Source organism: Muscardinus avellanarius (assembly GCF_963383645.1).
Source record: "Muscardinus avellanarius genome assembly, chromosome: 1".
NCBI lineage: Eukaryota > Metazoa > Chordata > Mammalia > Rodentia > Gliridae > Muscardinus > Muscardinus avellanarius.
This window is the reverse complement of record NC_137786.1, coordinates 226,123,859-226,149,919: the sequence shown is the minus strand read 5'-3', so window position 1 is coordinate 226,149,919 and position 26,061 is coordinate 226,123,859. Positions and strand designations below refer to the sequence as shown.

General features: G+C 48.5%; 1 protein-coding gene across 1 annotated transcript in view; it reads left to right on the top strand.

Moving 5' to 3' along the window:
• Positions 1 to 26,061, top strand: part of OSBP (oxysterol binding protein) — a gene marked incomplete at both ends in the record, with an annotated part of 45,871 nt that overhangs the window by 10,754 nt on the left and 9,056 nt on the right. Inside the window, 7 exons of the mRNA XM_080719780.1 lie at positions 8,375 to 8,625; positions 16,734 to 16,932; positions 17,151 to 17,253; positions 18,031 to 18,085; positions 18,273 to 18,404; positions 24,609 to 24,854; positions 25,114 to 25,234. Of these exons, the coding sequence (XP_080575906.1) occupies positions 8,375 to 8,625; positions 16,734 to 16,932; positions 17,151 to 17,253; positions 18,031 to 18,085; positions 18,273 to 18,404; positions 24,609 to 24,854; positions 25,114 to 25,234 (1,107 nt within the window). The remainder of the gene's footprint in view (positions 1 to 8,374; positions 8,626 to 16,733; positions 16,933 to 17,150; positions 17,254 to 18,030; positions 18,086 to 18,272; positions 18,405 to 24,608; positions 24,855 to 25,113; positions 25,235 to 26,061) is intronic.

Below are 26,061 nucleotides of genomic sequence, written 5' to 3'. Positions count from 1 at the left end.
AGCACCGGCCTAACCCCTCGGCAAGCTCTTATCCTGGCCTTGGAGGCCCCAGTACCGGCCTTGCCTCACGGCAGGCTCCGATGCTGGCCTCGCTGGCCCCAGCACCGGCCTAACCCCTCGGCAGGCTCTTATCCTGGCCTCGAGGCCCCAGTACCAGCCTTGCCTCAAGGCAGGCTCCGACGCCGGCCTCACTGGCCCCAGCAGCGGCCTAACCCCTCGGCAGGCTCCGATCCCGGTCTCTGAGGCCCCAGTACCGGCCTTGCCTCAAGGCAGGCTCCGATGCCGGCCTCGCTGGCCCCAGCACCGGCCTAACCCCTCGGCAGGCTCCGATCCCGGCCTTGGAGGCCCCAGCACTGGTCATGCCTCAAGGCAGGCTCCAATGCCGGCCTCGCTGGCCCCAGCACCGGCCTAACCCCTCAGCAGGCTCTTATCCTGGCCTCGGAGGCCCCAGTACCGGCCTTGCCTCACGGCAGGCTCCGATCCTGGCCTCGGAGGCCCCAGCACTGGTCATGCCTCTCGGCAGGCTCCGCTGCCGGCCTCGTTGGCCCCAGCACCGGCCTAACCCCTCGGCAAGCTCTTATCCTGGCCTTGGAGGCCCCAGTACCGGCCTTGCCTCACGGCAGGCTCCGATGCCGGCCTCGCTGGCCCCAGCACCAGCCTAACCCCTCGGCAGGCTCTTATCCTGGCCTCGAGGCCCCAGTACCGGCCTTGCCTCAAGGCAGGCTCCGATGCCGGCCTCGCTGGCCCCAGCACCGGCCTAACCCCTCGGCAGGCTCTTATCCTGGCCTCGGAGGCCCCAGTACCGGCCTTGCCTCACGGCAGGCTCCGATGCCGGCCTCACTGGCCCCAGCAGCGGCCTAACCCCTCGGCAGGCTCTTATCCCGGCCTCAGAGGCCCCAGTACGGCCTTGCCTCAAGGCAGGCTCCGATGCCGGCCTCGCTGGTCCCAGCACCGGCCTAACCCCTCAGCAGGCTCCGATCCCGGATTTGGAGGCCCCAGCACTGGCTTTGCATCAAGGCAGGCTCCGATGCCGGCCTCGCTGGCCCCAGCACCGGCCTAACCCCTCAGCAGGCTCTTATCCCGGCCTCGGAGGCCCCAGCACTGGTCATGCCTCACGGCAGGCTCCGCTGCCGGCCTCGTTGGCCCCAGCACCGGCCTAACCCCTTGGCAAGCTCTTATCCTGGCCTTGGAGGCCCCAGCACCGGCCTAACCCCTCGGCAGGCTCTTATCCTGGCCTCGAGGCCCCAGTACCGGCCTTGCCTCAAGGCAGGCTCCGACGCCGGCCTCACTGGCCCCAGCAGCGGCCTAACCCCTCGGCAGGCTCCGATCCCGGCCTCTGAGGCCCCAGTACCGGCCTTGCCTCAAGGCAGGCTCCGATGCCGGCCTCGCTGGCCCCAGCACCGGCCTAACCCCTCGGCAGGCTCCGATCCCGGCCTCGGAGGCCCCAGCACTGGTCATGCCTCAAGGCAGGCTCCGATGCCGGCCTCGCTGGCCCCAGCACCGGCCTAACCCCTCAGCAGGCTCTTATCCTGGCCTCGGAGGCCCCAGTACCGGCCTTGCCTCACGGCAGGCTCCGATGCCGGCCTCGCTGGCCCCAGCAGCGGCCTAACCCCTCGGCAGGCTCTTATCCTGGCCTCGGAGACCCCAGTACGGCCTTGCCTCAAGGCAGGCTCCGATGCCGGCCTCGCTGGTCCCAGCACCGGCCTAACCCCTCAGCAGGCTCCGATCCCGGATTTGGAGGCCCCAGCACTGGCTTTGCATCAAGGCAGGCTCCGATGCCGGCCTCGCTGGCCCCAGCACCGGCCTAACCCCTCAGCAGGCTCTTATCCTGGCCTCGGAGGCCCCAGTACCGGCCTTGCCTCACGGCAGACTCCGATGCCGGCCTCGCTGGCCCCAGCACCGGCCTAACCCCTCGGCAGGCTCCGATGCCGGCCTCGCTGGCCCCAGCACCGGCCTAACCCCTCGGCAGGCTCTTATCCCGGCCTCGGAGGTCCCAGTACCGGCCTTGCCTCATGGCAGGCTCCGATGCCGGCCTCGCTAGCCCCAGCACCAGCCTAACCCCTCGGCAGGCTCTTATCCTGGCCTCGGAGGCCCCAGTACCGGCCTTGCCTCAAGGCAGGCTCCGATGCCGGCCTTGGTGGCCCCAGCACCGGCCTAACCCTCGGCAGGCTCTTATCCTGGCCTCGGAGGCCCAAGTACCGGCCTTGCCTCATGGCAGGCTCTGATGCCAGCCTCACTGGCCCCAGCACCGGCCTAACCCCTCAGCAGGCTCCGGTCCCGTCCTCGGGGGCCCCAACACTGGCCTTGCCTCACGGCAGGCTCCGATGCCGGCCTCGCTGACCCCAGCACCGGCCTAACCCCTCAGCAAGTTCCGGACCCGACCTCGGAGGCCCTAGCACAAGCCTTGCATCATGGCAGGCTCCAATGCCGGCCTCGCTGGCCCCAGCATCGGTCTAACCCCTCTGCAGGTTCCAATCCCGGCCACGGAGGCCTCAGTAGTGGCCTTGCCTCACAGCAAGCTCTGATGTCGGCCACTGGCCCCGGCGCCCGCCTAACCCCTCAGCAGGTTCCGATCACTGTCTCTGTGGTTATTATTTCAAAGGTTCCAGTTGTAATGTATCAGATCTCTGCCTCCCCCGAATATTGGCCACTGGCATTGCCACTGCCTCCACCGTTTCAAATCCTTCTCAGGCTCTTTTTCCACTCTGAATGTTGTCCAGTGTTCCGAAGCATGCGTGATGGTAGCATTCGACATTTGGTGTAATTTCTCCAAAAAAATAAAGTTGGTAAGATCCGGTTTCTGCTTCTCCTGAATACAAGTCTCCACCACCATAGCGAAGAACTCTTTCAACACCGCATTTCTCCTTGGTCTCCGCTAAACTCTCTCCTTATATGTGATGTCTGAGATTCTTAACAATATAGAGAAATAGCAGTCCTCTTTCATGGCGAATTTTTCCATAAGTTCCAGTGCATTTAGATAAGTTTTTTCTGCATCTCCAGTGTCCTGGCATCCATGACGGCTTTCTTACCACCTCTCCGATGTTTTTCTTTATCTTTTTCTGTTCTGGGCCCGGTTTCTCCAGGGGTCTGACGTGCTACTCGCAGTTCGGCCGGGACCCAGAGTCCCGGGACCCGGGCCCCATCTGGCGTGCCCAGCCCGTGACCCCCGCCCAGAACCCAGCGTCTTACTGGGTCTGGTTTCTCCAGGGGTCTGGCGTGCTACTCGCAGTTCTGCCTGGGGCCCAGAGTCCCGGGACCCGGGCCCCATCTGGCGTGCCCAGCCCGTGACCCCCGCCCAGAACCCAGCGTCTTACTGGGTCTGGTTTCTCCAGGGGTCTGGCGTGCTATGCGCAGTTCGGCCGGAGCCCAGAGTCCCGCGACCCGGGCCCCATCTGGCGTGCCCAGCCCGCGACCCCCGCCCAGAACCCAGCGTCTTACTGGGTCCGGTTTCTCCAGGGGTCTGGCATGCTACGCGCAGTTCGGCCGGGGCCCAGAGTCCCGGGACCCGGGCCCCATCTGGCGTGCCCCGCCCGTGACCCCCGCCCAGAACCCAGCGTCTTACTGGGTCTGGTTTCTCCAGGGGTCTGGCGTGCTACTCGCAGTTCTGCCTGGGGCCCAGAGTCCCGGGACCCGGGCCCCATCTGGCGTGCCCAGCCCGTGACCCCCGCCCAGAACCCAGCGTCTTACTGGGTCTGGTTTCTCCAGGGGTCTGGCGTGCTATGCGCAGTTCGGCCGGAGCCCAGAGTCCCGCGACCCGGGCCCCATCTGGCGTGCCCAGCCCGCGACCCCCGCCCAGAACCCAGCGTCTTACTGGGTCCGGTTTCTCCAGGGGTCTGGCATGCTACGCGCAGTTCGGCCGGGGCCCAGAGTCCCGCGACCCGGGCCCCATCTGGCGTGCCCCGCCCGCGACCCCCGCCCAGAACCCAGCGTCTTACTGGGCCTGGTTTCTCCAGGGGTCTGGCGTGCTACTCGCAGTTCTGCCTGGGGCCCAGAGTCCCGCGACCCGGGCCCCATCTGGCGTGCCCAGCCCGCGACCCCCGCCCAGTTATTCTTTATTTTGAAAAAGGGTCTCACTATGTTGCGGAGTGCTTCACAAATTGCTGAGGCTGGCCATGAACCTGCGATCCTCTTGTCTCGGCCTCCCTAGTACTGGGATTGCAAACATGTGCCACCACACCCGGCTTGGAGATATTTTTAGTTGTTAAAACTAAATAGTTTCCCACAATAAAGAATTATCTGCCCATGTATTTTTTCCTCTTTTTTAAAAAAAAATTTTTTTTGTAGTATAGGGGATTGAACCCAGGGCCTTGTGCATGCTGGGAAAGTATTCTACTATTGTGGTTATTTATTTTTGTGTGTGGTGCTAGGGATTGAACCGAGGGGTGCTCTAATACTGAGCTGTACCCCCAGTCCTTTTTATTTTTTATTTTGAAACAAGATCTGAGTTACCCAGGATGGCCTTGGGATCCTCCTGACTTAGCTGCCAAGCATCTGGGATTAGAGGCATGCACCACGTGCCCTTGGCTATGCTATCTATCTATCTATCTATCTATCTATCTATCTATTTTTATTTTTTGCAGGTCTAGGGATGGAACCCAGGGGTATTTGACCTCCGAGCTACACCCCCTGCCCAATTTTTTAAATTTTTTATTTTGAAACCGGGTCTCACTGAGTTGCAGAGGGCCTCACAAAGTAGCTGAGGCTGGCCGCGAACCGCGATCGATCCTTCGGTCTCAGCCTCCCATTGCTGGGATTACAAGCATGCACCACGACTTTAAAATTTGGAAGCTGAGTGTGGTGGTACATACCTGTAATCCCAGTACTTGGGAGGCTGAGACAGGAGGATCACAAGTTTGAGGACAGCCTCAGCCACTTAGTAAGACTCTCAGCAATGTACTGAGACCCTAATTCAAAACAAAAAATAAAAAGGGCCACAGGTCAGCCGGGCGTGGTGGCGCACGCTTGTGATCCCAGCGCTTGGGAGGCTGAGACAGGAGGATCACACAGGTTCGAAGCCAGCCTCAGCTACTTAGTGAGGTTCTCAGCAACATAGTGAGAACCTGTTTCCAAATAAAGTATAAAATAGGTGTGGGAGTATAGCCCGGAGGTAGAAAGCCTCTGGGTTCCACCCCCCCACCCCCCCGTACCTCAAATAAAAGGGATACAGGTGTAGTCAGAGGTAGAATACCCCTACCAATCTCTACTACCAAAAAAAGTTTTGAGAAATTACTTTATTTATTTATTTATTTAGTGGTTCCAGGCATGGAACCCAGGGGCATTCTACCTCTGAGCTACACCTCCAGCCCTATTTTTATTCTTTATTTTGAAAGAGTCTCACTGAGTTGCAAAGGGCCTCAGTAAGTAGCTGAGGTTGTCCTTGAACTGTGATCTTTCTATCTCAGCCTCCCAAATGCTGGGATTACAAGCCTGTGCCACTACACCAGCTATCATTATTTTATTATTTGGTCAGTTTTAGGATTGTTACAGCTCATAATTTGAATCTGTTCATACTTTCTTTTCTCTTGACATCTGATTTGTTCCAGAAGTTGAAACAATTGTAACAGATTACTATAATCTGTGTACTTGCTATTTCTATGACAAAGGCTTCATTCTGCTACATAAGTTACACACAAAGAACAATCTAGCTATGTTTGGATTTTTCTTCAAGAAAAATGGTAGGATTTGCCCCTCCGAATGTGACAGTTAATTATACTGCGCTTGTTTGCTTAGGACACACTTAGGTGGTCACCTGTTGGTTTGATGTGTCTCGTTTATCTTACCCTCTGTCCTTTCTCATACAGTATATAATGCCTTTTTTTTATTTTTTATTTTTTATTTATTTTTTTGCTGGTACTGGGGGTGGAACCCAGAGGCTTTCTACCTCCGGGCTATACTTCCAGACCTATTTTATATTTTATTTGGAAACAGGGTCTCACTAAGTTGCTGAGAGCCTCACTAAGTAGCTGAGGCTGGCTTTGAACCTGTGCGATCCTCCTGTCTCAGCCTCCCAAGAGCAGGGATTACAAACGTGCATCACCACGCCCGGCTATATAATGCATTTTAACCACTGAAATTCACCATATTGTAAATATTTTGGTAACATTATGTTTTGACCTTGACGTTGTTTCTCTATGTAGCAGATAGGGCAGGTCTTATTTCTTTTGTTTTAATTTTAGTAATGATGTTAGCTTCTCCACAGGAAGGGACACTGCTAGAAACACACTTTGCAGTTACAAAGTGTTAAGTACAAAATGATTGTGACAGGAACAACATAGTTTTTTTTTTTTTTTTCCTACTAGGCATTTAATCCAGGTGCATTCTATTTCCAAGCTACACCCCAGCCCTTTATTTTTTATTTTGAACAAGGTCTTGCTACATTGCTAAGGGTATGGCTAAGTTGCTGAGCTAGCCAGGAATCTGTGATCTTCCTGTCTCAGCCCCAAGTACTGAAATTACATGTGCCACAGTACCCAGCTACAACATAGCTTCTTGAGTTATTATTGAAAGCTATTTAGTATCATACCTTACATTTTTTTTCCCCCCAGTACTGGGGATTGAATCCAGGGGCATTCTACCTCCAAGCTATACCCCCAGACCTATTTTTTTTTCTTTCTTTCTTTCTTTCTTTCTTTCTTTCTTTCTTTCTTTCTTTCTTTCCTTCTTTCCTTCCTTCCTTCCTTCTTTCTTCCTTCCTTTCTTTCTTTCTTTCCTTCTTTCTTTCTTCCTTTCTTTCTTTCTTTTTGAAAAGCTTATTTTTTTTTAATTTTTTTATTGGTGCATTATATTCATACATCATATTGGGGTAAAAAACTTGTGTGTACATGTATGTCCACATCACCCATTTAGCCCCTACTTAATTCCCACCCCATTCCCTCCCCATTCCTCCTTCCCATGCTTGGCTTAGTGGTTTACTTCGATATGTTTAAGTACATTGTGTGTTTTAGAGAATTCCTTCTTCCCTCCTCCCATCCCCTCATTTAGGTTGTCTTGTTTGCTCCTCTATAGGATTTCCTTTTTCATCTGGAGTTCCTCCTATGACCCATTTCTCCTTAGCTTTCACGTATTAGGGAAAGCATCTGATTTCTTATTTTTTGTGACTGACTAATCTCACTTAGCATAATGTCCTCCAGTTCCATCCATTTCCCTGAAAATGATGTAATTGAGGTTTTTTTTTTTTTGATGGCTGAGTAAAATTCCATTGTGTACATATCCCAGTTTTGTAATCCATTCATCTGTTGATGGACATCTTGGCTGGTTCCATAGTTTGGCTATGGTGAATTGGTCAGCTATGAACATAGATACACATGCATTAGTTTGGTAGTTTGACCCAGAAGTGGTATTGCTGGATCAAATGGTAGATTTGTTCCTATTCTTCTGAGGATTCTCCACCCTGTTTTCCAAAGTGGTTGCACTAATTTGCAATCCCACCAACAATGTCTTAGAGTTCCCACTTCTCCACATCCTCGCCAGCATCTGTTGTTGTTTGTGTTTTGAATGATTGCCATTCTAGTTGGAGTTAGGTGAAATCTCAGGGTAGTTTTGATTTGCATCTCTCTGATTGCCAGTGATGTTGAGCATTATTTCACGCATTTATTGGCCATTTGAATGTCTTCTTTTGTGAAGTGTCTATTTAGTTCACTTGCCCATTTTTTGATTGGATGCTTTGTTTCTTAGTGTTAAGTTTCTTGAGTTCTCTGTATATTCTGGACATTAGTCCTCTATCGGAGGTGTAGGTGGCGAAAACCTCCCAGCCTTGGCACCTTAGCAAGTTGCTCAGCAACTTAGTGAAACCTTGTTTCCAGATGAAAAACAAAACCAGGCTGAGGGTATAGCTTGGAAGTAGAATGTCTCTGGGTTCAATACCCAGTATCAAATAATATAAATAAAAAAGAAATACCTGGGCAGTTTATTAGAAAGGTAAATCCTGGGCCTTGCCTCACAGTTACTAATCCGAGTCTCTGGGGTGGGACCAGAACTTCTGCATCTTTAAGAAGTATCAAGTTTAGCAGGTATCCTGACACCTAGGAGGCTGAGACCAGCCTTGGCAACTTAGCAACACCCTGTTTCCAAAAAAAAAAAAAAAAAAAAAAAAAGTCTTGTAAAAAGCCAAAAAACGTGTAGAATGACTTTGGGTTCAATATCCAGTACCGCCCCCCCCCAAAAAAAAAGAAACCCAAAACGAGGCTCTCCACATGTTCACAGTGCAGGTTGTCTGTGGACCACACTGTGGAGAAGTCACCTGGTAAGTAATAGGCCTCAGTCTGTCAGAATGCTCAGCATGAGAAGTGCCCTTGTGGTAGTAAGCAGAGTAGGTGGGGTTCCAACTCTCAGTCCAGGCCCTGGACTCACACAGCCTGCCTCTGCATCCCTCCAGATGAATCGGGAGATGAAGAGTCTGTCTCACAAACTGACAAGACTGAGTTGCAGAACACCCTGCGGACTCTGTCCAGCAAGGTGGAGGACCTGAGCACATGCAATGACTTGATAGCGAAGCACGGCACAGCCCTGCAGCGCTCGCTCAGCGAGCTGGAGTCCCTGAAGCTGCCTGCGGAGAGCAATGAGAAGATCAAGCAGGTCAACGAACGAGCCACGCTCTTCAGGATAACCTCCAACGCCATGATCAATGTGAGTACAGAGGCGTCTCTGTCGCCTTTTGACTCTTTCCCTCCCTGGAACAAAGGCCTCCTCAGTGCCTGAACACTGTCATGGCCAAGGCACAGGACACGAGGTGCTGCCTCGCTGCTCAGGGCTGAAGGTCGCTTGTTTCTTGCATGAAGTAGAACCAGTCACATCACACCAGGTGGAGGGACTTTCACGCCCTGCCGGAGTGGTCAAGAGGACACGGCTCCAGCCTTGGAGTTATCAGGAGGCCAGAGTTCCAGCCCCACCTTCCTAACGGGCCATCCGGTGGGATAGTAGTTGAGTCCTGTAACCTCTCTGGGTTGTAGGGGTCTTTGGTTGTTGTTTTCATCTAATTTAATCTGTTGGAACTAAAAGATCTCCATGGATCCTTTCCACTGTCTTTTTTTTTTTTTTTTTTTTGGTACTAGGTAGTTAACCTAGGGGTATTTTACCCTACACCCCAGCCATTTTGTTTGTTTGTTTATTGCGGTACTGGGAATGGAACCCAGGGACTTTCTACCTCCAAGATATACTCACAGACCTATTTTTGTGTGTATGTGTGTGGTACTGGGGGTGGAACCCAGGGGCTTTTCTATCTCTAGGCTATACTCCCAGACCTTGACCTTTTTTATACTTTATTTGGAAATAGGGTTTCAATAAGTTTCTGAGAGCCTAAGTAGCTGAGGCTGGCTTCAAACCTGCGCGATCCTCCTTTCTCAGCCTCCCAAACAGGGTCTCACTAAGTTGCTGAGAGTATCACTAGGTAGTTGAGGCTGGTCACAAACCTGCAATCCTCCTGTCTCAGCCTCTCAAGTACTGGGATTATGAGTGTGCACCACCACACAGGATTTTTTATTTTTTATTTTTTTGAAACATGGTCTCACTAAGTTGCTCTAGCCTAGATCAAAACTGTGATCCTCCTGCCTCAGGCTCCCAAGCACTGGAATTACAGGCATGCACCACCATTCCGGGCTCACTGTTATTCTTTAGCTTTATGTTGGAGTTATAGCCCAACCTGGCTCAGGCTGTTCAGTGATGGATGGATCAAATACTAGTAAGAACCTTTTAATTCTAGGGAGTTCCATTGCGAGTCCTTGATTTTAGAGGTAATTCTGTTGATATTCTATCTTTTTTTTTTTTTTTTGCGGGTCTGGGGATAGAACCCAGGGGCATTCAACCTCCAAGCTATACCTCCTGCCCTATTTTTTATTCTTTATTTTGAAACAGGGTCTCACTAAGTTGCAGAGGGCCTCAGTAAGTAGTAGCTGAGGCTGTCTGTGAACCACAATCCTCCGGTCTCAGCCTCCGAAATGCTGGGATTACAAGCGTGTGCCACCATGCCCGGCTTGATATTTTATCTTATAAAGAGTAAAGCCAATCATGATGGTACACACTTGTAATATCAGTCCCTGGGAGGCTAAGACAGGAGGATTGCAGGTTTGAAGCCAGCCTCAGTAACTTAGCAAAGCTTTCATTAATTTAGTGAGACTCTGTTTCCAAATTAAAAATAAAATAGGACTGGGAATGGAGCTCTGAGTTAGAACACCATTGGGTTCAATCCCCAGCACCACGCTCGCTGGTGTGCACGAGCACACACACATACTCTTTTTTTTTTTTTTTTTTTTTGGTGGTACTGGTGGTGGAACCCAGAGGCTTTCTACCTCCAGGCCATACTCCCAGACCTATTTTATACTTTATGTGGAAACAGGGTCTCACTAAGTTGCTGAGAGCCTCACTAAGTAGCTGAAGCTGGCTTCGAGCCTGTGCAATCCTCCTGTCTCAGCCTCCCAAGTGCTGGGATTACAAGTGTGCGCCACCACGCCCGGCTCAACACACTCACACACTCTAAAACAAAATAAAAAAAAAAAATAGGGATGGGGTGTAGCTTCGCATTAGAATGCTCCTGGGTCCAATCCCCAGTACCACAAATAGAAGAGGAGGCAGTACTTGTGCTGCCGCGGGACTTCTGCTGTGGGGTGGTCATTGGTGTGCGGGATATTTTAGCTGCGTGGCTGCAAGGCTCCAGCTAAACAAAGCACCACTGGCATTACTGATGTGGGCAGGTATGAAATTAATACATGGCTTAAACAGTGCCGTTTTCTAACTCTCTTGCTAACTGATTCTCACCTGGCAGGTTGTTTTAGTTCCCTTCCACAGGAAAACACTGAAGGCATTTCATAAGGGAGAAGCATATTCTCTGAGAAAAGGCTTATGTGGGCTTCTTTTCCCCTAGTTAAAGGGGATGAAGTTACCTCACTAGTGCCAGTTTTCTCTTGTTCAGGGAGAGATGGGAAGACTTGTGCGAGAGCTAGTTTAGTTCACATGACTCAGGAAGATCAAAGGCCTTTTCCTGTGACTAAGGGGAAACTTAGTTAGCTGATGGAAAGTTGTGATAACCTTTCTTTTAATACTGTGCTCTGAAATGTTGAACACTTCAGAAAGAAAACTTAGAAAGAAGACAGTTATTTTTGCCACTTGGGACTTATGGGAAGGTGAGCCACCGCCTGGGCCCACTCTGCCAGCCAGTACTGGTACCTGCTCTGGTGTTGTGTGCTCTTTGTCCAAATGATTGCATTTCTTAGTGACTTTGTGTTTGTTTTTCTGGTCCCTTCATGATCAGGAAGACCTCATATATCCTACAGGCCAATTAATCAGTAGTAAGAAAGGTATGCCTTTCAGTAGAGTAACTCAAGACCATTGTCTCCTGAGAGACAATGTCAGGTGACACCTCACTCTATGACAGGTTTCTTTCCCAAATTTAATACAAGACTTTTGCTATAAATGGAACCCAGGGGCATTCCACCTCCGAGCTACACTCCCAGCCGTATTTTCTATCCTTTATTTGGAAACAGGGTCTCACTGAATTGCAAGGGGCCTCACTAAGTAGTAGCTGAGGCTGTCTGTGAACTGCGATCCTCCGGTCTCAGCCTCCCAAATGCTGGGATTACAAGCGTGTACCACCACGCTGGGCCAAAAAAAAAAAATTGCTAAATAAAATACCCCTTAGTTTGGACTTTTATCTTGAAAATGTACTTGGGGAACTTCTTCCTCTCAAAGTTCTAAGTGTCCAGAGTTTGTGTCAAGGAGAGCGAAGTCAGAGGTAGCCGGGCGTGGTGGCGCACGCTTGTAATCCCAGCACTTGGGAGGCCAAGACAGGAGGATCGCGCAGGTTCAAAGCCAGCCTCAGCTACTTAGTGAGGCTCTCAGCAACTTAGTGAGACCCTGTTTCCAAATAAGTATAAAATAGGTCTGAGACTATAGCCTGGAGGTAGAAAGCCTCTGGGTCCCACCCCAGTACCACCAAAAATAAAAAATAAAAAAAGAAGTCGGAAGTAAGCTGTATCTCTACCCTGTTTTCCCTTGGCGCACTGCCTGCGCCTCTTTAAAGCTGGTGAGTGCTTGAAATACACTTTTTATTCCTGTATCTTCTTTGTACATTTCAGGTGATAATGATGAGGCCTTAAGTGTAATGTGCATAGTAAAAATTAACGTGCAAGCGCATCACAGCTCTAAATGAAGTTAGTAGTAGTTACACATTTCACTGAGTTTCCTGATTGCTCAGGATGTAGGGTTTCTTGCTACCAAGGTGAATCTAACAAAGTAAATTTGACCCTTTGTATATTCACTTGCTAAACCAGTATCTGCTGTATACCATGCTGTGCTAGGGGACATCCCTAAGGACATGAATGGTCCCTGCCCTCAAAGAGATTCTATCTAAGGAGAGGACAGACAAGTAAGTGGATCCTGGTGGATCCTGGTGGAGTGCTCTACGGGCCATGATGGAGGGAGCACAGGCTGTCCTGGTGCACACAGCGGGCGTGTGGAGCTCAGACCAGGAGGACTGGCGAAGGCAGCTCCTCAACTAAATGGCGAAGGAGCAACAGAAGTCTTCCTAGGATGGAACGCAATTTATAGCCTGGCACCTGGGTACCAGCTGCCTCCTTTATCTTCTCTATAGCCTGGCACAACCTATGTTCTCTGTGATCTCAGTTTCTTATCTATAAATGGCTTTGATACTAGTAGACCCTTCACAGGGTTGTTGAAAGGTTTCTGTTATGTAATTGATGTGAAATGCTTTGCAAAAGTGCCCGACATACACCTGTCTCTACTATGTTTTACTTATGATCAGTATTATTACAAAGGAATGAGAGAAGCTGGGCGTGACAGCTCATGCTTATAATCCCAGCATTTGGGAGGCCGAGACAGGAGGATCACGGTTCACGGACAGCCTCGGCTACTACTTAGTGAGCCCCTTTACAACTCAGTGAGACCCTGTTTCAACATAAAGAATTTAAAATAGGGCTGGGAGAGTAACTTGGAGGTAAAATGCCCCTGGGTTCCATTCCCAGTACTTTAAAAAAAAAAAAAAAAAGGAATGAGAGAGAAGAGTTGAGGGGCAGTGCTGTGTTACATGCGGACTCCTGCTTCTCGTTCATAGTCTGGGACTTGCTGGTAATTGCCTGGTAGGAGACCAAGGAAGTGGCTAGAGGTCAGGAGGTAAGAGGGAGTGCAGATCCTGCTGAACGGGCTTGGCACAAGTAGATCAGAAGACGGCAAGCCCAGTTTGGATGCAAGCATAATTACAATAGGTAGCACCTTATTGAATACTTCCTGTGAGCCTGATGTGGTTCTCAGTGCTTGACACATACAGCTGCGACTCCTTGAGGTAGTTAAAGTCAGAGAGGTTAAGTAACTTCCCCCAAATTTCACAGCTAGATGGTGGGATGGGGCTGTGATTGGAGCCTCGAGAACCCGCTCCAGAAGTGTTCACGTGACTGCTTTTGGTCAGGAGAATGGAAAGAAGTATACAGGCTCGAAAAATATGAAGGAGTCAGTAGAGATGTGAGGAAGGGAGAAAAACTAAAAGAAAGATTCCCCTTGGGTGCTTGGCTTGGGCAGCTGGGAGGGCCTTGGGACTGTCCTGGACTGGCGATGTCAAGGGGAGAAGCAGAGTCGGCCAGGGAGTGTGGTGCGTTCAGTGGAGACCTGCTTCTGAAGTTCCTTTGATCATTGAGTAGGTAGTCAGTCAGATATTCTGCTCTGAAACTCACCAAGTGTAGGGTTGGAATTAAGGGATTGTGTAGCCAGAGACCCGCAAGCAATGGCTGGAACCATGGGCGTAGACATTCCATTTACCTTTTAGTTTCTCTGCAACTCTCAAGCTTACATTGCTTCCCTCATTTATTTATTAAGCGAACTTTATCAGGCTCCCATATACAAAACATCTAAGTTAGGAACTGAAGAATTGTATCTGAAGGTTACCAACTGTGTCTTTAGGTTGCTCATGATCCATCTGGAGGGAGAGAGATCAATCACGCGTGTGAAAGACTGAAATTATGTGCAAAGTGCTGAGGAAAGTAGAAAGGAGACAGGCTGCTCATGAGGCCAGGAGGGAAGGTCTTACAGAAGAAGTAGTATTTGTCATGGCTCTTAAAACACGAAGAGTTCGGCCGGGCCTGGTGGCACACACCTGTCATCCTAGTACTTTGGGAGTCTGAGACAGGAGGACGGCAGGCTCGAGGACAGCTCACAACTTAGCAAGACTCCCAGCAACCTAGTGATCCCCAGCCTCCCCGCCCCCACGCTTACAAAGATCTCTCCTTCCTTAGAAAAAGGGGTTAGGAAAGGGCACGCTGGGCAGGCTGAAGAGCATATGCTGAGGTAGCGGCCTGAAGGAAATCTGCGTGTCTAAGAAACGAGCAGTTCAGTGTGTTTGTGTTACGGGGGGAGCAAGAGCTAAGCGCACCTACCCGGAGAGGAGAATACCAGGCAGGTGGGGAGCCAGATGTGAAGGTGCTTTCTTTTTCTTTCTTTTTCTTTCTTTTTTTTGGATACTTAGGATTGAATCAAGGGGCATCCTACCTCTAAGCTACACCTCCAACCCTTTTATTATTTTTATTTTGAAATAGCATCTTGCTAAGTTACTATACATTAGCCTTAGATTTGGGATCTTCCTGTCTCAGCCTCCCAAGTACTGGGATTAAAATCATGCACCTCCCAGCCCTTTTAATTTTTTTTTTTTTTTTAATTTCAGCCTGATGTAGTGGTGCAGTCTTGTGATCCCGGTGTTTGGGAGGCTGAGACAGGCTGATCAGAGGTTCATGGCTGGCCTCAGCTACTTAGTGAAGCCCTCTGCAACTCAGTGAGACCCTGTTTCAAAATAAAGAATAAAAAATAGGGCTGGGGGTATAGCTCAGAAGTAGAATTCCTCTGAGTTCAATCCCTAGTATTGTTAAAAAATTTTTATTTTGAAGCAGGGTCTTGCTCAGTTGCCAAAAACCTCACTAAGTTGCTGAGAGTGGTTTCAAACCTGCACTCCTCTGTCTCAGCCTCTCAAGTACTAGGATTATAAGCATGTACCATCACACTAGGCTCCCTTTTTCTTTTTCTTTCTTTTTTTTTGGTACTAGAGCTTTAATCCATTCTATCTCTGAGCTACAGTGCCAGACCGATTTTATTTCTTATTTGGAAATAGGGTCTCTCTAGGTTGATGAGAGTCTCAGTGCTTGCTAAGGCTGTCCTCAAACCCGCAATCTTCCTGTCTCGGCCTCCCAGGTACTAGGATTACAAGCATGTGTCACCATGCCTGGCTCCTGTTCTCTCTCTCCTCTCTCTCTCTCCCTCTCCTCTCCTCTCCTTTCCTCTTCTCTCCTCTTCTCTCCTCTCTCTCTTTTATACTGGGGATGTGACCTAGGAACATTCTACCTCCAAGCTACACCCTCATCCCTATTTTTTTATTTTTATTTTGAAACAGATTCCTCCAGCCGGGCGTGGTGGCGCATGCTTGTAATCCCTGCGCTTGGGAGGCGGAGACAGGATTGGACAGGTTCGGAGCCAGCCGTGCTGGCTTAAGAGACCCTGTTTCTAAATAAAAAAGTATAAAATAGGTCTCAGAGTATAGCCCGGAGTTAGAAGGGTTTTCAGGAACCCCAGTACCACCAAACCCCCCCCCCAAAAAAAAAACCCAGATTCTCCCTAGGTTAATGAGAATCTCACTATTTTCTTTTTTTTTTCTTTTTTTTTTTTTTTTGGTGGTACTGGGGTTCCTGGAATCCCTTTTTCCTCCGGGCTACACTCCCAGACCTATTTTATATTTTTGAAACAGGGTCTCTTACGCCAGCGTGGCTGGCTTCGAACCTGCGCGATCCTCCTGTCTCCACCTCCCAAGCGCGGGGATTACAAGCGTGCGCCACCACGCCCGGCGAATCTCACTATTTTCTAAGGCTGTCCTTGAATTTTTTATTTCTTATTTTATTTATTTATTTATTTATTTATTTATTTATTTTTGATGGTACTGGGGTACCTGGAAGCCCTTCTACCTCTGGGCTACACTCCCAGACCTATTTTTTATACTGTTTTATTTGGAAACAGGGTCTCTTAAGCCAGCAGGGCTGGCTTCGAACCAGCGCGATCCTCCTGTCTCCGCCTCCCAAGTGCAGGGATTACAAGTGTGCGCCACCACGCCCGGCCCTTTTTATTCTTAACTACCAATATTTGGTCCTAATCTTAGTGGGGTGTTATTGAAGGGACTGTTATTATCAGATCTGTGTTTTTTCTCTAAATGTCTTCTTTGGTTCTTCAAGTAGGCTTCTAATTTTTAAGGTCAGTTATTACCTAGTGACTAAAAGAAAGGCAACGTAAACAGAAAGGATGTTTCCTCACTTGAAGTCTACTCCAGTGCAGATTCTCTGTTCTCACTGTGTAACTTCCACAGCTGTAGGTTACTTGAGTTGAGTCAGGAACTTATTGAGAGCATTTACCTGTTCATGTTCTCTTTCTCGTGGTCTGCAGCTTTCTTTTGGTACATTGCACACACCTGTCTTTTGTGACGTTGTCCCAGATACCTGGTCCAGGTTTACTGCTCCCTTGGCATTTGTTTGGTCCTCATGACCAGGGAGTTTCAAGAGAACCATGGCAACCGTGTTCACTCTTCTGGGTTTGACCTTGATTGCAGCACGGAGCTAGCCGTCCCTTATACTGGGGAAAACAGGGAAGGTCTTTGTTACCATTTGCCCGCTGAAGTTCCTAGAATAAAGTTACAGTGGGTCTATGGGCCCTGGAGGGAATCTCCCACTGATCAAAGTGGTAAAACCAGCGTTTTCTCTGCACAGGCCTGCAGAGATTTCCTCATGCTAGCCCAGACCCACAGTAAAAAGTGGCAGAAGTCACTGCAGTATGAAAGAGACCAGCGTATCCGACTGGAGGAGACCCTGGAGCAGCTGGCGAAGCAGCATAACCACCTGGAGCGGGCCTTCCGGGGAGCCACGGTGCTGCCCGCAAACACCCCTGGCAGTGCGGGCTCTGGCAAAGGTAAGGCTGTCCTCCGCCACGAGCCGAGTGCTCTCCTGCACTTGATAGAACTCCAGATCCTCCGCGGTCAGTTAATCGTTTGAAATGGAAACGGGGCTGTTTCCTTCTTCTGGCTTTTCCACCACTTTTTAGCATTTGTTGCGATGTTCGTGGTTAGTATTTACCAGGTGTTGAGTAAATATAACCAAAGAAAACAAATGAGGCCTTTCTCCGTGCAGATCAGTGCTGCCCTGGCAAAGGAGACATGAGTGATGAAGACGATGAGAATGAGTTTTTTGATGCACCGGAGATCATCACCATGCCTGAGAACTTGGGCCACAAGTAAGTTACCCTGGGGCCTTGAAGAAAGGGACGCATCCAGTCGTCAAAAGGTTGGAAACAGCTGGGCGTGTTGGTGCACACATCTGTAATCCCAGTACTTGGGAGGCTGAGACAAGAGAATCACGGGGTCAAGGACAGCCTCAGCAACTTAGTGAGGCCCTTTGCAACTCAGTGAGACCCTGTTTCAAAATTTAAAAAATAATATAGGGCTTGGGGTGTATCTTGAAGGTAGAATGCCCCTGGGTTCAGTCCCCAGTACCACACACACACAAAAAAAGATACTTCAGTTAGACTATTGTAGTTGTCAACATTTACTAAGATCTGGGGTTCTTTCCTTAGGTAAGTGGAAAATTGTCAGCTTTTTTTTTTTTTTTTTTTTTTTTTTTGTGGTGCTGGGGTGGAACCCAGGGGCTTTCCAACCTCCGGGCTATACTCCCAGACCTCTTTTATACTTTATTTGGAAACAGGGTCTCACTGAATTGTTAAGAGCCTCACTAAGTAGCTGAGGCTGGCTTCGAACCTATGTGATCCTCCTGTCTTAGCCTCCCAAGCACTGGGATTACAAGCATGTGCCTCCACGCCCAGCTAAATTGTTAGCTTTTTACATGGCAAGTTCTCCAGAGATACTTGCATTTATACCAGTTCTAAGGGTCGTCATTTAATAAGTCACTGCTGAGCTTATGCAGTGTCCTTGGCCCTGTGGTTTGTGAGGAACTTTGAGGACCCAGCTCTGGTTTTGGTCTTGGTTCTGATTCATCTGCATCCCCTTCCCTGCAGACGCACCGGCAGCAACATCAGCGGAGCCAGCAGCGACATCAGCCTCGACGAACAGGTAATTAATTCTGAGGCGGAAAGTATTGAAGGCGAGGGGTCTAGGGTCTGATTCCCAAAGCTTTGTGAAGTGCGAAGAGAGACAGAAAAGCCTGACCTTTTTTTTCTTAGCATGGGAGAAGGGAAGGTTATAAATGGGAGACTTTCTGATTTTTGTGGGTCATTGGAGGACTTTGTTTTGCCCTCAGTACAAGCATCAGCTGGAAGAGACCAAGAAGGAGAAGAGAACCAGAATACCATACAAGCCAAACTACAGCCTCAACCTCTGGAGCATCATGAAGAACTGCATCGGAAAAGAGCTCTCCAAGATCCCCATGCCGGTGAGGCCCATGCACACCTGGCCGCCGCCAGGGTCCCGGCAGCCTCTGGGAGAGTGCTGTGACAGCCTACCCACCGTGCCTGGTTTTGAGCTTTGCTGCCCTTATAGCCTTAGACTGTCCCTTTAAAAGAGCTGGTTTACTTTTGCCTCTGGGTCTGGTGTGCTCCTCATCACCGAGGCTCAGGTGCAACATTCAGGAACATTTAGGAGCAAATTCCTGTTGCACACAAAGAAAAATACAGCACTGTTTCTGGTCTTAAGAAGCATGTAGTGTAAGGGACAAGCATGGAAACAGGTGAAAAATAGCACTGTTTATTATAGTGTTAAGGAAAATACGTTTTAGGAAGTGTAGAAACAAAAACAATTCATTTCAGTGGGAAGGTGAAGCCCATCTTCATGGTGAAGGTGGGAGTTGGGGTGACTCCTGCAGTCCTCCTGTCTCGGCCTCCCAAGTACTGGGATTACAAGCGTGTGCCACCACGCTTTTTTTTTTTTTAGAAATCGCAAATGAAGCTAGGTTTGGTGGTGCACACTTGTAATCCCAGCATTTGGGAGGCTGAGACAGGAGATCATGGTTCACAGACAGCCTCAGCTACTGCTTAGTGAGGCTCTTTGCAATTCAGTGAGACCCTGTTTCAAAATAAAGAATAAAAAATAGGGCTGGGTGTGTGGCTCAGAGGTAGAAAGCCCCTGGGTTCTATCTCCAGTACAGGAAAAAAAAATTGCAAATGAAGCTGGACATAGTGGTGCATGCCTGTAATCCCTGTAATTGGGAGATTGAGACAGGAGGATCACCGGTTCAAAGCCAGCCTCAGCAATTTAGCAAGACTCTCAGCAACCAAGTAAGACCCTGTTTCAAGACAAAAAATAAAGTAGGGCTGGGGTGTAGCTCAGAGGTAGAATGCCTCTGGGTTCAGTCTCCCATAACACATACACACACACATTCTGTGTCTGTGTCTGTGTCTGTGTCTGTCTGTCTGTCTGCCTGTCTCTCCCTCTCTCCCCTCCCTCCTGTCTCTGTCTCTCTCTCTGTCTGTCTGTCTGTCTGTCTCTCTCTCTCTCTGTCTGTCTGTCTCCCCCCTCCCTCCTGTCTCTGTCTCTCTCTGTGTCTGTCTGTCTGTCTGTCTGTCTGTCTCTCTCTCTCTCTCTCTCTCTCTGTCTGTCTCTCCCCTCCCTCCTGTCTCTGTCTCTCTCTCTCTCTCCCCCCCTCCTTTCTCTGTCTCTGTCTCTGTCTGTCTGTCTGTCTGTCTGTCTGTCTCTCTCTGTCTGTCTGTCTGTCTCCCCCCTCCCTCCTGTCTCTGTTTCTCCCTCTCTCCCCTCCCTCCTGTCTCTGTCTCTCTCTGCAGGTCTTGTCATTCCTCTCCATAGAATCCTTTACTGGATCATTGTTGTTTTGAGCGTAGTCCAGGTTCCTGGGTGGGTGTGGCACGTCCTCCCCACGGGCGAGACTCGTCATCCGCAGGCAGCAGGCGTTGGTCTAGTATCAGGATTCGCTGCCGGTACTCGGAGGCATCATGTCTTTCCCCTCGGGGCATTCACACGCACTCATCTTCTGCGTGGACTCTTCCCCACTAAGGCGTGGTGCTTTTCGGTGGCTGTGCCTCATACCCCTTTCTTTGGGATTCAGCTAGAGTGTTCTGTCTTTCAGTAAGCCTCCAGTGATCCAGGCAAGACGAGGTAGCTCTCCTCTGTGCTCCACCACGTTCCACTGTGTGTGCCTGGCAGTGTGTTTTACTTGCTTATTCATTCTGCAAACATTTGCTGTGTTCCTCCTGTTTGCCTGGTATTGTGACAGTGTACCAGCCATTACAGTTAAAAGAAACAAATCCAAAATATAAGGTTAAACCAGGGAAGGGTCAAACCCTCAAATCTGGCTGCCATCTATGTAGTCCACAAGCCAAATACATTTGGGTTTTTGTTGTTTTTTCCATACTGAGGAATTGAACCCAAGGGCATTCTATTTTGAGTTGCATCCCTAACTCTATTAGTGGTGCTGGGGATTGAACCTAGGGGCAATCTTACCTCCGAGATACACCCCCAGCCTGATTTTTTATTCTTTATTTTTGAAACAGGGTCTCACTAAATTGTGGAGGGCCTCACTAAGTAGCTGAGGCTGGCCACAAACCTGATCCTCTTGTCTCAGCCTCCCAAGTACTGGAATTACAGGTGTACACCGCCATACCTGGCTCCTTTTTATTTTTTGTTTGGCAATTTTCTCACTAGGTTGCTGGGGGCCTCTTTAAGTTGCTAAGGCTGATCTCAAACCTAGGTCCTCCTGTCTGAATTTCCCGAATACTGGGATTACAGGTGTACACTACCACACCCAACTCCAAGCATGATTCTCACACATATATATACATTAAGTTTTATACATTCAAATTGTTGAAAAAATTAAAGTGTCCATATAGTTTTATCGGAACATAGAGACATTCATGTCTTATTTGTGGCTGCTTTAAAACAGCTCTGCTGGCCGGGCGTGGTGGCGCACGCTTGTAATCCCCGCGCTTGGGAGGCGGAGACAGGAGGATCGCGCAGGTTCAGAGCCAGCCGCGTGCGCTGGCTTAAGAGACCCTGTTTCCAAATAAAAAAATATAAAATTAGGTCTGGGAGTGTAGCCCTGAGGTAGAAGAGTTTCCAGGAACCCCAGTACCACCAAAAAATAAATAAGTAAACCAGCTCTGCTGAATAGTTGTGAGAGAGAACAGGGCCCTGGAAGTATTTACTATCTTGCCCTTTACACAAGAAACTGGCAACCCTGCCTTCAGCAAATACTGGCTGGAGACATTCTTGTGTTAAAGTCCAAAAATAGGCTGGGTATGATGTTGCACAGCTGAAACCCTTGTACTTGGGAGGCTGAGACAGGATCACAGGTTTGAGGCCATCCTCAGTAATTTAGCAAGGCCCTCAGCAACTTAGTGAAACCCTGTTATGACATAAAAAATAAATAAATAAAATTGGGGTGGGGGTATAGCTCAGAGGTTTAGTGCTCCAGGTTGAATCCCTGGGGCTGCCAAAAAAAAAAAAAGTCCAAAAATAGGTGTTCTAGGGCTTGTTCTGTACTCCACAGGTCAGATCAGGGCTTGTTCTATACTCCACGGGTCAGATCAGACCCGGCTGCTCTGTCCTGTTTCTTTGCTGCCTGAGGCCTCCCCTCTTAAGTCCATAGCGGCTGCTCCACCCTGAGCCATTAGGGTCACATTGCAGTCAGCTGAAAGACAGACAAAGAACCACAGGCTGTGCATTTTAAGTGTGCTTCCTGGAAAATGCATAATTTGTTGATTAATCTCTTTTGTTACTAGGGATAAGAGTCTTACAAAGTTGCTGAGGCTGTCCTTCACCTGTGATCCTCTGTCTCAGCCTCCCAAGTACTGGGATTACAGGCCTGTGTCACCAGACTCACTCCATTAATCTCTGTGGGCAGAATTTAGTTGTATTGCCACAGGTAGCTAGTTAAAAATCTGGGAGTGGAAACTTGAAAGGGGTTACAGATTGTGTCCACAGCCAGGTGCTTGAAAGACAGAAATACAAAAAGTCTTCTCTCTTCCTTCTTGGCTTATAGAGACCAGTATATGGTTTCAAAAACTGTATTTCTTATGAACAAGAACTATGTTCTATTGGTCGTGTGTGTGTGTGTGTGTGTGTGTGTGTGTAGTACTGGGGATTGAACCCAGGGGCATTCTACCTCCAAGCTACACTGCCAGCCTTGTTTTGTTTCTATTTTGAAATACGGTCTCACTAGGTTGATGAGTCTTACTACTTGCTGAGGCTGCCCTTGAACCTGCGATCCTCTGTCTCAGCCTCCCAAGTACTGAGATTACAGGCAGACACCACCATGCCCAGCTCTTACTGGTTTTTAATGCCTTAATGCTTTGCCTAGTGTCTGACATGTAGAGAGCATTCGATAAATGCTGAAGTAATTAAACTGTCTGAAAAGCAAGTAGGTTAATATGTATAATGTATATAATGTATAAACAATTTTTGTCAAAAATAGTTGACTAGGGTTCAGGATATACTTCAGTAGTAAAGTGCTTGCCCAGCCTATACAAAGCCCTGAGTTCAATCTTCAGCACTGCCAAAAAAAGGATTACCCGCAGGCAAGAAAAGGTCACGAGTAAGCACACTGGACAAACCTACAGTAATTGGTATAGTGGGGACCTGAAAAGACCATGCCACTTGCCTGGAGCATTAGATAATCTTATTGGAAGTAGTGGCAGCTGGGCTGGGAAGGCAGCTCATCATAGTCTGAGAAGTACAGTCCTGCTTAGAAATCTCTTCTGGAAGCAGGATATGGTAGTGCATGCCTGTAATCCCAGTACTTGGGAGGCTCAGACTGGAGGATTCCAAGTCCAAGGACAACCTCAGCAAGTAGTTAGACTCTAATCGGTCTAGTGAAGCTTGGTTTCAAAATAAAAATAACAGTGCTGAAGGTGTAGCTCGGAGGTAGAATGTTCCTAAGTTCAGTCCCTTGTAACACACACACACACACACACACACACACACACACACACACACACACACTCAGAAATAGAAATAGCTTCTGGGGCCATGTGTGTTACATGGGAGGTGGAGTCAGGGAGGAGGATCCCATATTCACAGCAGCCTCAGCTACTTAGCGAGGTTCTCAGCAACTTAGTGAGACCCTGTTTCCAAATAAAACATAAAATATCTGGGAGTATCGCCCGGAGGTAGAAAACCCCCGGGTTCAATGCCTAGTAACACACACACACACTCAAAAAAAGAAGAAGAAAGAAAAGAAAAGAAAAATAGCTTGTAGGTGCAGGTGACCTCTCCGACCTTCTTTGCCTTTAGTTCCTTATTGACATTGCCTTTAAGAATGTGCACGTCTCTACTTGTTTGCCTGCAAATCAAGTCCTCACCTTTACCTTCCTCTGTCTCCCAGGAAAGCTGGTCTCCTCGATGGTGTTTTTCAGGCTCCTGTGTCTGCTGAGTCTGGCTGGAGTCCACTGTGCAGAGCTCCAGTAGGGGACTAGCACTGGGAGGAAGGCTGTTTCCCCCAGCGGTTCTTGGGCAGTTTTCCAGCAGCCTCTGTGTAGCTCTAGTTTTCACTGGACAGCCCTCCCTGCCCCCTCAGGGTCTTCGCTTCTGCCAAATCCCCCAGCCTCTGGCTGCAGTGATACCACTGGTTTTCTTTGTTCTTCCCCCTGGCTGCCTGATGTTTCTGGTCTCTAGGCTGTCTTTTGTGGCAGCCCGACTCCATCGGCTGTATAATTAATTTTCTCCTTCCTTCCTTTCCTTTTTTTTTTTTTTTTTTTTGGTGTGGTACTGGAGTTGGAACCCAGGGGCATTCTACCTCCAAATTATACCGCAGCCCTATTTTTTATTTTTTATTCTTTATTTTGAAGCAGGGTCTCACTGAGTTGCAAAGGGCCTCACTAAGTAGCTGGGGCTGTCCTTGAACCACGATCCTCCTGTCTCAGCCTCCCAAGTACTGGGAGTAGAGGTACACACCACCATGCCCAGCTTAGAAGCTAACTTTTGGAGCCTTTTTAAATAGTGAGGACACTCCTATACTTATAATTTTTTACCTTTTCTCCCTTGAAAAAAATTTCAAATGTCTAACTTTCTTTCTGGATATACTTGTGCCACAACTTATTATATTTTTTGTTTGTATGTATGTATGTATGTATTGGCCCTGGGGATTGAACCCAGAGGCATTCTGTCTCTGAGCTAAACTCTCAGCCTGCTTCATTTCTTATTTGGAAACAGGGTTTCACTAAGTTTGTGGAGGGCCTTGCTAAGTTGCTGAGGCTGGCTTCGAACCTGCGCTCCTCCTGTCTCAGCCACCCAAGTACTAGGATTGCAAGGGTGGCCACCACACTGAACTTAGATTTCTTTTAAAATTCAGTCATTCAACATTTATTTGATGATGGGCTCCAGTGGGCCCATATCCTATGGGAAGGTAGTGCTGAGTGGAAGAACTATGGTTTTCATATCAAAGAGCTTACAGTTAGTGAAATTAATAAAAAGGGTGATTTCTGCCACTCCCTGACAGGGGCAGCTAAACAGGGAGATGGGGTTGCCTGCGCGTCAACTCCTAGAACGTCTCTGTGAGCTACGGCCTCTTTTCTCTTCCCAATGATTTATCACTCTCAGTATCTGTTTCTCTACCTGAAAAAAAAAAAAAAAAAATCAGAGTGTTGTAAATGTCTGGGCAGAGTGTTGATACCTGTTATTTTCCCTGCAGGTGAACTTTAATGAGCCCTTATCCATGCTTCAGCGCCTTACTGAAGATCTGGAATACCATGAGCTGTTAGACCGAGCTGCAAAGTGCGAGAACTCTCTAGAACAGCTCTGTTACGTTGCAGCTTTCACAGTGTCCTCCTACTCCACTACTGTCTTCCGTACCAGCAAGCCATTCAACCCACTCCTTGGGGAGACCTTCGAGCTGGACCGACTGGAGGAGAATGGGTACCGATCCCTTTGTGAGCAGGTAAAGGATCCTCGGGACCATAGCATGCCCTTTCTGGAGAAAGGGATGCTTTGGTTGATCCCCCTCGGTGTTGTTTGCAGAAATGCCACTTCCTGTCATCCCATCCCTCCCTCTTTTTCTTCAGGAGTCAACCCTGGTTTTCACCTACTCTTGTGTGCGTAAAAATGTCAAGTATGAATTTTGGGTATTTACCACCAATTATTGGTGTGTCTTTTCCTTCTCCTTTCTGCCTTCTTAATTGTAACCTAATTTCTTCAAGGTGAGTCATCATCCCCCCGCGGCCGCACACCATGCTGAATCCAAAAATGGCTGGACGTTGCGTCAAGAAATCAAAATCACCAGCAAGTTTCGAGGCAAATACCTCTCCATTATGCCCCTCGGTAAGGCTACAGTCAGAATTGGTGTTTTAGGAATGGAAGTTTTTCTGGCATGATGGAGGAGGCCACTGGCTTGGGCACCAAGGGAAGGCAGCACCCCTGGCTTGCTGGCTTCGGGCAGGTCAGGTGACCTCTCGGTTCTCAGATGGGCAGGTCAGGTGACCTCTCGGTTGTCAGACGAGTGAGGAGTCCAGAGGCTCTTCAAGGACCCATCCAGTCATAAATTGCTTGTTGTCGCAGCTATATTTGATGCATCTTTGAGAATCATTTAAAATATAAATTTTAGCATGCATTTTTAAAAAAGAGTTCTCTCTTAATGGTGTTGTTTCCCCCATTACTCCAGCAAACCAGTTTTCTCTGTACATCTGAACTCTTAGGATTGCAGGGTTAGGTTTCTGCCAGCCTCTCTCCTTTCTTCTCCACCTGATGGGTTAGGTGTCATTTATATAATGGCTAGATTTCAGGTAAGATGATTCTATTTTTAACGATCTCATTAGATTACAGGTTAATTTTGTGTCATGATCAAAAAGATTAGGCCTAGGAATGAGAATCTTAATATACTGTGTTAGAGTAGTGTGCACAATCATTGCATTTATATAGATACACTACCTTTCTCTTAATTTGTACTTATATTTTGTACAAAGTATATTTTTATACATTGTAATCTCTTTTATTTGGTACTGAAGATTGAACTCAGGGACATTCTATCTCTGAGCTACACCCCCAATCCTATTTTATTTTTATTTATTTTTTATTTTTTATTTTTTGTGGTACTGGGGATGGAACTCAAGGGCATTGAGCTACACCCCCAGTCCTATTTTTTATTCTTT